This window comes from Mizuhopecten yessoensis, unplaced genomic scaffold (assembly GCF_002113885.1).
Source record: "Mizuhopecten yessoensis strain PY_sf001 unplaced genomic scaffold, ASM211388v2 scaffold9651, whole genome shotgun sequence".
NCBI classification, from domain to species: domain Eukaryota; kingdom Metazoa; phylum Mollusca; class Bivalvia; order Pectinida; family Pectinidae; genus Mizuhopecten; species Mizuhopecten yessoensis.
The window spans coordinates 1,490,226-1,503,185 of record NW_018408154.1 but is presented as its reverse complement, the minus strand read 5'-3'; the positions used below and the strand labels follow the sequence as shown (position 1 = coordinate 1,503,185).

At 36.8% G+C, this 12,960-nt stretch overlaps 1 protein-coding gene across 1 annotated transcript in view; it reads left to right on the top strand.

Moving 5' to 3' along the window:
* LOC110458552 (NACHT domain- and WD repeat-containing protein 1-like) overlaps positions 1-12,960 on the top strand; it is a 34,991-nt gene that overhangs the window by 16,517 nt on the left and 5,514 nt on the right. The window contains exons 9-23 of the mRNA XM_021510303.1: positions 249-394; positions 1,869-1,971; positions 2,655-2,867; positions 4,015-4,345; positions 4,588-4,740; positions 5,171-5,317; positions 5,453-5,666; positions 6,443-6,599; positions 6,914-7,082; positions 7,303-7,662; positions 8,569-8,817; positions 9,382-9,652; positions 10,355-10,478; positions 11,918-12,086; positions 12,549-12,682. Coding sequence (XP_021365978.1) covers positions 249-394; positions 1,869-1,971; positions 2,655-2,867; positions 4,015-4,345; positions 4,588-4,740; positions 5,171-5,317; positions 5,453-5,666; positions 6,443-6,599; positions 6,914-7,082; positions 7,303-7,662; positions 8,569-8,817; positions 9,382-9,652; positions 10,355-10,478; positions 11,918-12,086; positions 12,549-12,682 — 2,940 coding nt within the window. The remainder of the gene's footprint in view (positions 1-248; positions 395-1,868; positions 1,972-2,654; positions 2,868-4,014; positions 4,346-4,587; positions 4,741-5,170; positions 5,318-5,452; positions 5,667-6,442; positions 6,600-6,913; positions 7,083-7,302; positions 7,663-8,568; positions 8,818-9,381; positions 9,653-10,354; positions 10,479-11,917; positions 12,087-12,548; positions 12,683-12,960) is intronic.

Here is a 12,960-nt window from a genome sequence, read left to right as displayed (position 1 = left end):
ATTATTGAAATTCTGCATATCTTCTGTGGGCTATATATTGATATAGGAAGGTGCTCTTAAATATTTGTTTGTGTTTATTGTACAAGATCCAAGCTTGTGTCTCTTCTTAAACTAGCACCGTATATGATTGTAGACTAAAAGAAAACATGCCATAATTTGTTTCTTATTAATCTACAAGGATTCCATTGCAGAAAAATCATATGTATTTCTAACACGCTGACAGTTGAGCTGTTATTATATTTTTGAAGAAAATAGAGACGTACATCAAATCTACGACCACGAAGCCGCTTATTATACACGGGGCCTCTGGATGTGGAAAGACCTCCTTGATGGCCATGACAGCCCGAAACGTCCGGTCGTGGATGCCAGACACACAGCCTGCAGTCGTGCTCAGGTAAACTTATTTAAATCGTGTTTACAAACATTGCTATAATAACTGCGGGTTGTGCTGGATACGTTTACCTTTCCGTTTGTACCTGTTGCACATCCGGATATACTGTGGGGGTTGGTGATGTCCTCCCAACATAATATCTCTGCGATTCCAGTTATTGTAATTGCGACTTTGATTCTTGTATTTAACGCTATGGTCTTGACACTTAATAATGTTCTATTTCCTAAAAAGTAGATGAACGAAGATCATGTATATCTGGCGTAATGCATTACTGCTGGTAGTATGCCATATTTTATCCACATCATCCTACCTAATAGAATAATTACAGGAGTAGACAACTTTGATATTTTATAACTGAATAACTCTGAACGAAATTATCCAAATTATATTGATCATATATAGTTCTGCTCCGCTCCAATTCTCAAGAAAGGGGAACGAATATCAAAAACTTTAGGATAGGCACCGGCCACTAACTCGTAAATATGCAGTTTATGCATGCTGAGTGTGAACAGATTACGTCTAAGGTCATTAAACGTATACATTATACACGGCTACGGCTGATACTAGTAGCACTTTCGTATTTTAGCACTGGAATCAATAATCAAAAAGCAGTTTGTTGATAAAGAACGCACCTCCAATATAGCACCAGTACATTTAAACGTTGATAGGATGATCATTTACAGAATAGTTAATTGATGTTACCTACATTAATGTCCTACACGCTCATCATCAGTTAAGACAAAGTCGGAATGTATTTGTTTTTACACGGTTAATAGAGCGATTATTTTTCCTAACAACGTGTTAATACGAATGAGGACAAATTTACACTACTGGACGTATAAAGCTCCTATGCAGTGTTCACCCCCGTCTTCTCAAGACCACCACATTTCTAGCTAGTTTATAAATATTACAACAACTTTAGGTGAGAGATTTATAAAACTTTATATCATGAAGCGTGGATATATAGATGCATACATATTATCAAGTCTGTTCTCCAAAGCTGTGTAAAAAATATTCAAAGTCCAAAGTAAGATAAAGACGTGTCAAATATCAATAAACTATTCAAAGAGGGATGGGTGACCAAGGGAGTAAGACCGAGGTGTCAATAAAATCTTAATTCAACTTCGCGTCGATAAAAGCGAGGGTAATATATGAACAAAAGGAAGATTTACATGGATACCCTTGAAAAAGTGCAACAAATGTTCCAAGGTAAGAGAATACCAAAGTATCAACAAAACCATAATTCGAATTCAAAATCAATAAACTAAGGGCACAATATGTACAAATGGAATCTTTTGAATGGATTCCCTTGAAAAAGTTACAAGGAAAGTAAGATCAGGTGTTCCGATACGATAAGCTTCATCAAAGACACCAGCCAAGATAAATCCTGTCCACTCATCCACTTGATGATTGTTAATAGATAAAGTTTACATTTACATTAACTGTTATCACAATATCTGATGTTTGTCTTTGATAGGTTTATTGGGACGACACCTGACAGCTCAAATATCAGTGGCCTCCTCCCCTCCGTCATCTGTCAGATAAAGGCAATCTACAAACAAGAATCACAGAATCCAGAGGTAAGGCCATTGGCATTGACATACTTTGTGTATAAAGTTCTTATTAAACGACTTAAGGTAGTTCAATAAACGTATTGCATGATATAAACGATACTGTGTTTCAGATAAAAAGAAAAAGATGTTGTGTGTTATGTGTTCTCCTAGAATATAATTATGTAGACATATGTAGAGTAGACAAGAATGTTGCCTGAGCAACGCTCGGAAATGGTAATTAATATTAGTAATATTAGCGATAAGTTATATAGAAGTAGTTAACATTATGTGACGTAGTCACTTCGACAAATCTGTAATGGGGGTACAACCAAACTTGTGTGTTTTTTCAAGTGTCAGAATCGTTAGTGTATATAGAGCCCTTCTTGTCCACACATGGTTAGAGAGACTAGACAACACGGTAACAGACATTAAACGTCGTTACTGATGGTACCTAAGGCCTTATTATACTATCATAGTTACGCTAAACATATTCGTTTCGCTGTATATTTCAAAAAGTAAAATGTCGAAAAAAAGCAGGACCTGGTTTTCATATAAAGTTTACTGACATGCCTGATAAAATTATTATCCTAATTATTCTTTGAATCATGTCACAGGAATCTCGGTAATGTTGTTGTGAACTGTTTACTGGATTAAACATTATTTCCTTTGAACAAAGATTAAACAAGATTGCTGATTAATTGTGATAACAGAGCCTACAGGAATTGGATAAGGAACTGGAATATGTACTGAGTTTTGCCAAACCTGCGCAACCTCTTGTTATCCTTCTGGATTCATTAGACCAGATTGACATCTCCCACAACGCTCGGAGTCTCTTCTGGTTACCAAGGACGCTTGACACACACGTCAAACTCATAGTATCAACACTCGAGGACGAGGAGTTCGAATGCTTTCCAAAGCTGAAGGTGAATAGTCTGTAAAAAAAAGAGAAGATGACTTTCGTTCTGGTCATTTCAAAGTGTGAAGATTATTAAAATCAGTTGAGGACAATTATTAGTTTACGAGTATATATGTGTTAACGTATAGTATCGTCTTTATAGGCTTCTGTTATAGATTGTTAAAGGACCATCGTTGCGAATTATCATTAGTTAAGCCCTCATTCCTCACTGATGCCATCCGCGATATCCAGGGGTTACGCTCACTTTCGGTCTCTACACCCCTGGAATATGTAATTGCAAAATTGAAGGCTCAATGTGTAGCACCTTGTGGACGCGACGAGAAGACTTGTTCGATCTTTAGATGTATATCAAAAGAATCTTGCGGTCACGTAACGGTAAAAATTGACAGGCTTTGAAGTCGGGCGTCTCTCCTTTGTAATCCTCAAAGGACAGGTGGTATCAGCCTAGCGATTGGTCAGGTTTTTTTTTACCTAAAACTAATCAAACAGCTATCTTCGTGCATTCAATTTTGCCATTACAAATTCCAGGGGTGCAGAGAACGAAAATGAGCGTAACCCCTGAACTTCGAGGATGCACTGATGCTTGGACATATTATTCAATATTCAATTATATGAAATACATCATTTCATGTCGTATTCTATTATATGGCTATAATACACATGGATGTATTATTTGCAAGTTTGTTTTTCGAACTTAAAGGTACTTTAAGCTGACATTACATGTTTAAAACATCACATCAACGAGCTAATCAAAATTAGATAACTATTAGACCGAGACGACCATTGTAAACAAAGATTACTCACCCATTAATATCCCTCACATCGAGACATCCCCGAATACACAGGAAGTCGCCATAGTTGTCAATTTTCGAAAGAAAGTCGCTAACCCTCTGTTATCTAGTATATCAAGTGCTCAAATCATGTACTTAACTTTATTAACAAAAAAGCTGGTCGACAGGTGAACATGCTCATATAAGTTAACAGATACATATATATACCCTCTCACTCATAAAACAATATCACTGCCTTGTTTCTGTAAAAGAAACATGTTCTGGGAATAGCTTGTTAATTGCTCTTAACATAGAATAATGACTTTAATATACATGTAATATGTATCATTGATAACTGTCATGCTATTTTTACAATAAATATAGGCTATGTTCAAAGACGAAGAGGACTTTTGGCTTGTGCCTGAACTGAAACCAATCGATGCTGAGGGTATAATACAGCAATGGCTTAAATCCCGAAACAGGACTCTCACTCCACCACAGTTGACCTTACTCAACGAAAGTGTCTACCACTGCTCACTGCCATTATTCCTGAAACTATCTTTTGAAAGTGCTCACAGGTGGAATTCCTACTGGGACCAAAGCGAAACTGTTCTACAAAAGACGATAAGAAGCAGCATCGATACCCTGTTTTCTAAACTGGAGACTAGTCACGGGCAGATATTCGTGTCGAGGACCCTCGGTTATTCAACCGCCTGTACGTATTCAGTTAGCCGCATTTTTTTTTCGTTCAAGTTGAAAAGAAATGCAAAACATTCCGTATGGAGAGAAAAACACCATATGGATTCGCGAGGTCTTACCTAATTGAAAAAAATCATTTAAACCATTGAATGTGTAATATAACAGATAGCAGAAAATGATCTGAAGAAAAACTTTTAATTGTATTGAATGGCTAAAAAAGAATTGTCACGTGTATTGTCACGTGTTTTACTTTTTCAGCTAGGAATGGGCTGTCGGAGTCAGAGCTCGAGGACGTTTTGTCATGTGACGATGACGTACTCAATGACGTGTACCAGTTCTGGGTACCACCAGTCCGACGGTTACCTCCCCTGCTACTGGTCCGACTAAAAGCGGAAATACAGCAGTATGTAGGTGGGTATACACCCAAGCTGACTACTTTACGTTTAAAGTGTCAATATATTTACACAGACATATTAAGAAACTGTAAAAAAAAAGAATAATTTATAATTAATGATTGTTAGAAGGATAATCTTTTTAGTTTTACGACCTTTTTGCATTCTATTTTGATTTAATTATTACTCTGTAAGAATTTAATTAATCACCTTAATTCAGGAATAAAGAAATATTCTATCGATATTATTGTCCTTTAACTATGTTTTGCCATATTTATTTTGTAGTTGGGAGAAGTTCTGATGAAGTCTTTGTACTTTACTGGTAAAATATCCTTTACATTTTTTCTCATTTCGTTGATTCTGTAGTGGAGAAGGGATCCAATCGAATCCATTTATTTTACTGTTACAACCAAAAATTAACTTCACCATTTGTTTCATTGATTCTGTAGTGGAGAGAGGTTCTGATGGAATTCGTGTTATGTACTGGTACCACCGCCAATTTATAGAGGCCGCTCGAGCCAGGTACTGTGACTCAAGTGTGTCCGTCAACATTAACAAAGGCCTGGCAGACTTCTTCTCTGGGAAATGGGCAGATGGTGAGTTACTTCCTATTTCTGCCCACGTTTTTCAGATCGTAAAGCCTTTTGAAACTGTAACATATATTTTATTTTTTATCTCATTCGTGAAATAAGCTATTGAATGACTTTCATTTATTGTATTTTGTTTTAAAGGGGGAAAAAAGCCATATGTAGACAAGAAGAAAAAGCCTGGTAAGAGTGACCGGCATGTTTCAAGTCAACCCCTCATGCACGGAGACACGTATAATCTGCGGAGATTGAATAACGCCCCCTATCATAGGACACAGGTCGATGTTCTGGAACTAAAGAACGAATGTCTGCTGAATTTTAAATTCTTACAGGCTAAAGTTATGGCTTCTTCAGTACGGTAAGTCAATAAATTTAGTTTAAAAAGACTTTACCTTGATTAAAGTAGTCTATGGATGTTTCACGCAGTTTTCTCTTACCCTGGACAGGTGTATCCGCACTTTTACCGGTGTGAGCTTTCCTTGTCTCACCCTAGGGTTGAGACGGGTGGATTCCCCTATTCATAACAATGGTATGAAGTCACTTCAACAATGCAATGACGTCACGTCAACAATCCATCAACGTCACGTCAACCCTGAATTTAACATTTAACGTTATCATTACATTGTGTATATGATACACATTGGGAACAGGGTAAGAGAAAAAGAATCATTCACCCCCTTGTGGGAAAGATTGGGGAATCTCAACCCTCGGAGAAAGATTCTTAAGTTGCCAAACACTCGGCAAAGCCTCGTGTTTTGCAACATAAGAATCTTCCCCCTCAGGTTGAGATTCCCCTATCAATCCATCAACGTCACGTCAACCCTGAATTTAACATGTAACGTTATCATTACATTGTGTATATGATACACATTGGGAACAGGGTAAGAGAAAAAGAATCATTCACCCCCTTGTGGGAAAGATAGGGGAATCTCAACCCTAATGGTAATGGTTGAGATTCCCCTATCTCAACCCCAAGGGGGTGAGAGATTATATTAGTCTCAGTGAATAAATATGTTCTGGCTTACGTGATCCATAATAGGATTTCGTCTCTTTTTTAATGATGGCCAACAATGTCTTCTCGCCTGGATCTTGTATACAAAAACTATAATATCCATATTTTCTATATCAAATCAGACATATCCTTGATGATTTCGCGTTTGCCCGGAAACTATATCCAAAAGACCGTGACCTTGAGACTGTAGGAGCGGCGTTTGAGATGTCCCAGGGTGCACTGCTATACGACCCCTTACAATTGGCTCCACAACTCATGGACCGGTTGGCAGGAGAAAAGGTATGGTTATCACAAAGAGTACATTTTATGTCGCTATTTTATAATCTTTACAGTATATTCACTCAATATCACCATTGTTCCCGCAAACTGGAGTTAACATATCATTACCTGACCATAGAATGTGACAGGTTTCCTTTCGAGTATCATTGATGGCTTTGCTTCACCATCTATTCTACTTACACGTGATCAACTGGAGTTATAACCTGATAACCTGACCAACATAGCATGCTATTCTTTAGACATACTGTGTCTACTTTTAGATGTTCTTAACCGTATTGCTATCGTCATTACGTTTTACTCGTTGTTTACCTCAGCTCACCATAGACCTCCTAGGCCAGTGTAAACAATGCAATGTGCCATTCCTCGCTCCGGACCAGGAAGTCCTTATAAAACCGGGGGGTCAGCTGATCTATTGTTTGACCGGACATCAGGGTCCTGTTCTTTCAGTGGATATCAGACAGGACGGAAAAGTTGCAGTTTCATGTAAGTTGTTTTATCATCTTTAACTGGTCTTTTATGGAGATTGTTGAATTTCTCTCCCCTTGCATCAGGGCTTAACACCCCTTTTAATGCGTCCTTCGAAAGACGGGACGTATTATGTTATGTTATGACATGCAAATGTGTGATTATAAATCGGGCAGTATTCGATAATCATATATCATGTATAATACGACTAATGTTATCATTTGTATATTTCTTTTAGGTTCTGATGACGATGAAGATTCCGTGAAAACGTGGGATTTGACTGAAGGCAAACTTCTCAAGTCTTATGATGGCATTAAGTTAAATCCGTCCCAAGTCCGTTATGTGTGTAATGACAAGTATATCCTAGTAGACTACGATGACGACTACATCGCAATACAGGAGTCTGGTGAGGTCGCTTCCTCCATAGAAAATATCGGCGGTCAGTCAGCGGTAGGAGGGAAGAACAATACACTGCTAGCCACTTTCTGTGATGATACGGTTGATGTTTACAATGTGGAAAACGGTGAATGCGTTAATACGGTGAAAGCTTCGCAATCTCAGCTAGCATTTTCTTTGGGCATGCCAAGTGCAATTGCGGGTAAGAATGATGTTATAGCATTAACCTGTTTGATAACAGAGAACTTATAAATGCTTTACCTCCGGCCTGAGTGCTATTTTTCTTTTCTTTTTTAAGGGGTTAGACTTTTCACCTTTTTAGACTGAAACCTGGAGATATTTGGTTACAAAAGATGTTTGTGTCTCTTTTCTGGAGGCTTTATTTAATTGCCATTTATAAATATATCAATTTATAATTGTTGTGGTAGCATGATAATATGTTACATAGGAGTTCGTTGTGAAACCAAAACTAAACGAAAATTTGAGATTATACCTTTTTTGGATATGACTTCCGTCACCAGGTTCAATATTTTTATGGTAAGGTCATTGTTTATTGTTTGTGCTTACATGCTGACATTTTACATTGAGGTACCTTTTTGTTTTAATATTGATTTAGCAAAACTAAATCCGAATAAAAAAATCTTTTAAATTTTCGCCCTTTGGGAAATCATGATCGGCGTGTGTGCTACGTCTGGTATATAGGAGGGGTCTACTCTTCCTTCTGTTTTTCTATTACCGCCTGTTTTTCTATTACCGCCTGTTTTTCTGTTTTTCTATTACCGCCTGTCTCAGTCCTTCGTTAACCTTAACATTGCGACTTCGTTACGCTTCAAACGATACACAAACACATACATGGTCAAGTAGTCGTGACATATTCAATGGATGTTTTACTGAACGGCGTGAAATCGTCTTTAACGCTGAACTTCCATCTGCTTTACTCAATACATACTCCGAGGCAATGTTTATATAGATCTGTCTCCTATCAAACACGCGTTAAAGATGTAAATAATACGTTCTGTTTATGTATTTATACGTTGATTTTGTAATATGAAGTGAAACACCGATTAAATAAATTAAAAAAAAACATATGTTCCTATATATTCCTTAGCCTCTGAGAACTACGTGGTCCTGACGGACACAGACCAGCACTTCTTCACTGTGTACAACTTTCCCAAGCGGACCCTCAGTAACTGGGTACAGGTGTTCAGTTCCGAACGGGTTTCCGGTCAACCAGACCTCACCATAGACGCCATTGTGATTATACCGGACGAGACACAATTCATTCTATCTAATGTTCGGGACAACGACTTGCATATTTACGATATAAAATCATTGAACAGGCTCAAAACAATTAAAGGTAAAACGCTTCAAATATTCACATATTTGTGATTTATTCATTTATTAATTTATTTTTATTATTCTTTGTATATTGTTATGTTACACATGATGTATAATTTTATAAAATCAAACTTACTTATGATTTTTGTAAATATAGTGTTCTGTATTGCTTTGATATACTTATTTCATGTCGATGTGTTTGAGATCTAATGCGAATTTTGTATATGGTTTTAGTATACGTGACATGTGCTTTTTATTTTTAAATACAGTTTTTGTACAATGTTTCCGAACACATGGCGTGTATCTTATCAGATATGATGTATGCTTACGTTTTTTCAGTTCTTAATGTTGTATATATCTTTAAGTTGTGAATACAGTTTTTCTCAGGTGTGATAATTTAGTGGAGTTTTATTTCATATTGCATTTTGTTTTTTAAGTTGTTGCCCTTTTATGATTGATGTAATCATGTAGTATGTGCTGCTCACGTTTACCATGGCGTATATTTTCTATTTATTTTTTATCAAGTGTTATTCTCATTTACAAACATTTTCACAACATGTTATTATCTTATGTGAAAATTAAGGTTTCCGAACGGACTATGCCCAGAACTACAGGATCACAGGCATCGGTAATTTTCTGTACTTTCCTAGCGAGAGTGAGGTCGTTGTTTGGAACCTGAAGAAGGAACAGCGGTCAGGTATACTTCCTCACCCTGTACCATTACGTGACGCCATTTCCTGGGGGTGGAAAACCATGGTTACGGCAACAGACGACACCACAGTTCGAGTTTGGGATCTGGAGGGAAAAGAAAAAGAGACAAAAAACCAAAGTGTGGTCCTCGGCCACGTGATACGGTATGACAATGGACTTGTAACCCTATATTGAAATCATAAATATACAACATAAACGTTTGCAAGTATGGCGTTTGATTGATAGAGTTTATCATATGCAGGTATGAAGAAAGCAGAAACTCTACCCGAGGGTATAAAATTTAGATCTGCATCCCTCCTAAATGATTGAATGTTTTCGTTTCAACTCTGGAAAGTCGGTATAATTCGACTATGAGATGCGAATAAAACAATAAATATAGTAAATTTTCCTGACCGTTTACTACTTATTAGAGGAAATATTTGCAAAACGTACGTACGAATGTTTTACTTCAGACAGGTTTTCTAATCCGTCTTCACGTATTGCAGAGTTATTTCCTCTTTTGAGCAGGTATGGATTGTTACGTCATTGGTTTGTGTGAGAAAATTACGTCGTTTTCTCAAAAATTGATGACGTTACTCTCACAAACCAATGACGTAACAATCAATACCTGCTCACGAGAGAAGATAACTCTGCAATACGCAAAGCCGGAATTGACGTTGTAATAAATATGTTTTTATAAAGTCTTGTTACAACATAATGAATAGAATTTTTGTTGTCATGGTAGTGGTCTCTATACTTAATTCCATGTCCGGTTAGCGTGTTATGCAAGTATAGAGGGTAATTTTAAATTGTACACGTCAGTTAAACTAAAATGAAATAATGGATTTCTCTTATATATTTTCTAGGCACTTTGTCCCCATGAACAACCCCCGTTATGCTGTTGTTATGGCACAGACGGACCGGACTGAGAGTGTCTGTCTACAGGTTTACGACATCCTGACAAAGAAAGTTGTCCGCGAGGGCACACCGGTATGTCTTACTCTGCACAAGACACTTTATCATTGAAGGATATGTTCTGTTGTTATGAGGGTGTTGAAATAGTGAGAGCAGTCCCTTCCCACAGGCATTATGTTGGTCAAGCATGTACGTTACATTAGTCTGGTGCACAGACATGGCAATGTTCTAATGACGTAGTTAGAAGACATACACAGAAATTTAGTGTTTTGTCATGTGATTGAATTTTAAAAAGGTATATCAAACTGACTTCTTAATATATCACACTTTCATCAAGTTAAAATCATCAAAAGTTACCAAACATTTTTTCTTAATAATAACAACTCAAAAAAGTGTAAGTGTATCCTCGGATATAAACCAGGAAGATAAACCGCGTAAAAAACTCGTGATTGAAGAACATACATGCCTGGTCTGTTTGTCGATACATAAAAACTAGTAATAGAAGTACGTACATGCCTGGTATGTTTGCGGAAACATAAAAACTAGAAGTAGATGTAGGTACATGCCTGGTCATGCCTGGTCTGTTCGTGAATACATTCATCAAAAACTAATAATGGAAGTACATACATGCCTGGTCTGTTTGTGAGATACATAAACAAAATAGTAATAGAAATACATGTATACATGCCTTGTCTCTTTGTGGACACACAATTACATGTGCCGGTTAGAAATATGATAAAACCTTGACGAAGCTGGTTTTCAGGACAATATTAGTAATGATTTCTAATGAAATATCATGGCGCTTAGCATTCTATCAAGTGGGAAATCAGAATATCATTATAGAGAGGTTATGTAAATGATTTGTTGTGTGCCTTTTGTATTTTCTTACCTAAGTTTTTATTTCCCAACACATGACACGCATATGGATGACTGCCAGGTTTGGGTCCCTGGGGTCAGTTTCCGTATAATAGGTTGTCCACTCGCAGGAGGAGATTCATTCAACGCTCTGACAGTTGCATACACAAACTTCCATGACATGACACTCATGCGTAATAATATGACATACATACAGTTATTCATACATATTACCGTGATATAGATATAATCATTACTTAACACGCATACATACTATCTCTCATTTCCTTATACATATGCATACAACCATAACATACCTAAAAGATTATAATGATTTCCCAAACATGCATATTCTCGTGACATATATACATCTAATTCCTCTTGCATACTAACTATATTATCGTAAAAGCATGTCTGATAACATATATCAACATAAATTCTTATTAAATGTGACTAATGACATTTTAGTAACATGTACATACATGTGCACATATAGACCAAAAGTCATAATCCCAGGTTTATTTCTTCTATTTTGCTTCAGGATGCATTTACTGGGGTGAAATAGCATTGCGCGTAAGCATTATGTCTAGGATGAAATCAGAAAATCATTTTAGAGAGGTCGTTAAAATGATTTGTTTTGCCCGTCACTTTTGCCTCAGAATGTACCTCCTGGTGTGATAAAGATCCTAAACGACAAGCAGATAGCAATGGTCACGTATTCCAGGAAAATTAAGACCATCAATCTGGACACCATGACTGTGGACAAAGTGTTCGAAGGCGATGTTTCCGCCTACACTGTGGATCTTCAGGTCAAATCTGACGGATCAGGTAAGGAGTGCGTGTATCAGAGTAGCATATGTTTACTAATGTTTATATGCATTATACGTAATAAACCAATAGTGATGTCACTAGTAACAATGTGAAGAGGTCATATCGAAGCATTGTTATCAAACTCTTGAATATAAAGCGACTTTGTCCATCAATATAAACGATCAAGTAAAGCTGAAACACATTTTCTTTAAACAACAATTAGGACATGGGTTTATTGTTAACAAATCGTTCAGGATCACTTTCAGCATTCCAGAACCCGTCTATGCCGAGCATAATATTTTACGGGCACATATGTAGTGTATCTGTTACCAGGAATGTTTTTTCTATAAACAGAACAGTACAAGAATGGCTTTTAACCAATATTATTTCATATTGTTGCTGGTTTTTAATTTGTAAAAATCTCACAGATTATTTTATTGATTTTCTGTTCATTTGAATATCAATTATTATACTTTTCAGAAATCCTTACTCACACTAGAGGAAGACAGCAGTTTAAGATATACAACGCTACAACCGGAAAGACGAAAGCAATTATCAGAAGGCCGTCCAATGTTAAAAAGGACAAGAAAAGTCCATTCGAGGAAATATTTTACGTATGAAATTCTTCCCTTTAGAAACCTTAATCCTGCACTAAAATTAATGCGACTGTTTGAATAAATGACGCTTGCAATACTGACATAAACATCAGGGAATATCATACTTTGATAGTAAAGAAGTCAGCGGTCATTCATGTTGATCAGTGGTTAAATCATTAGCCTTACTTAACAGGGCTTGAACCATGTGTCGTGTATCAAGATCTACGTAGCGTTACCACGACAGAGAGCGTAGTACGTAACCGTACATTCAATATCTTTCTTTTTGCACCCGAATA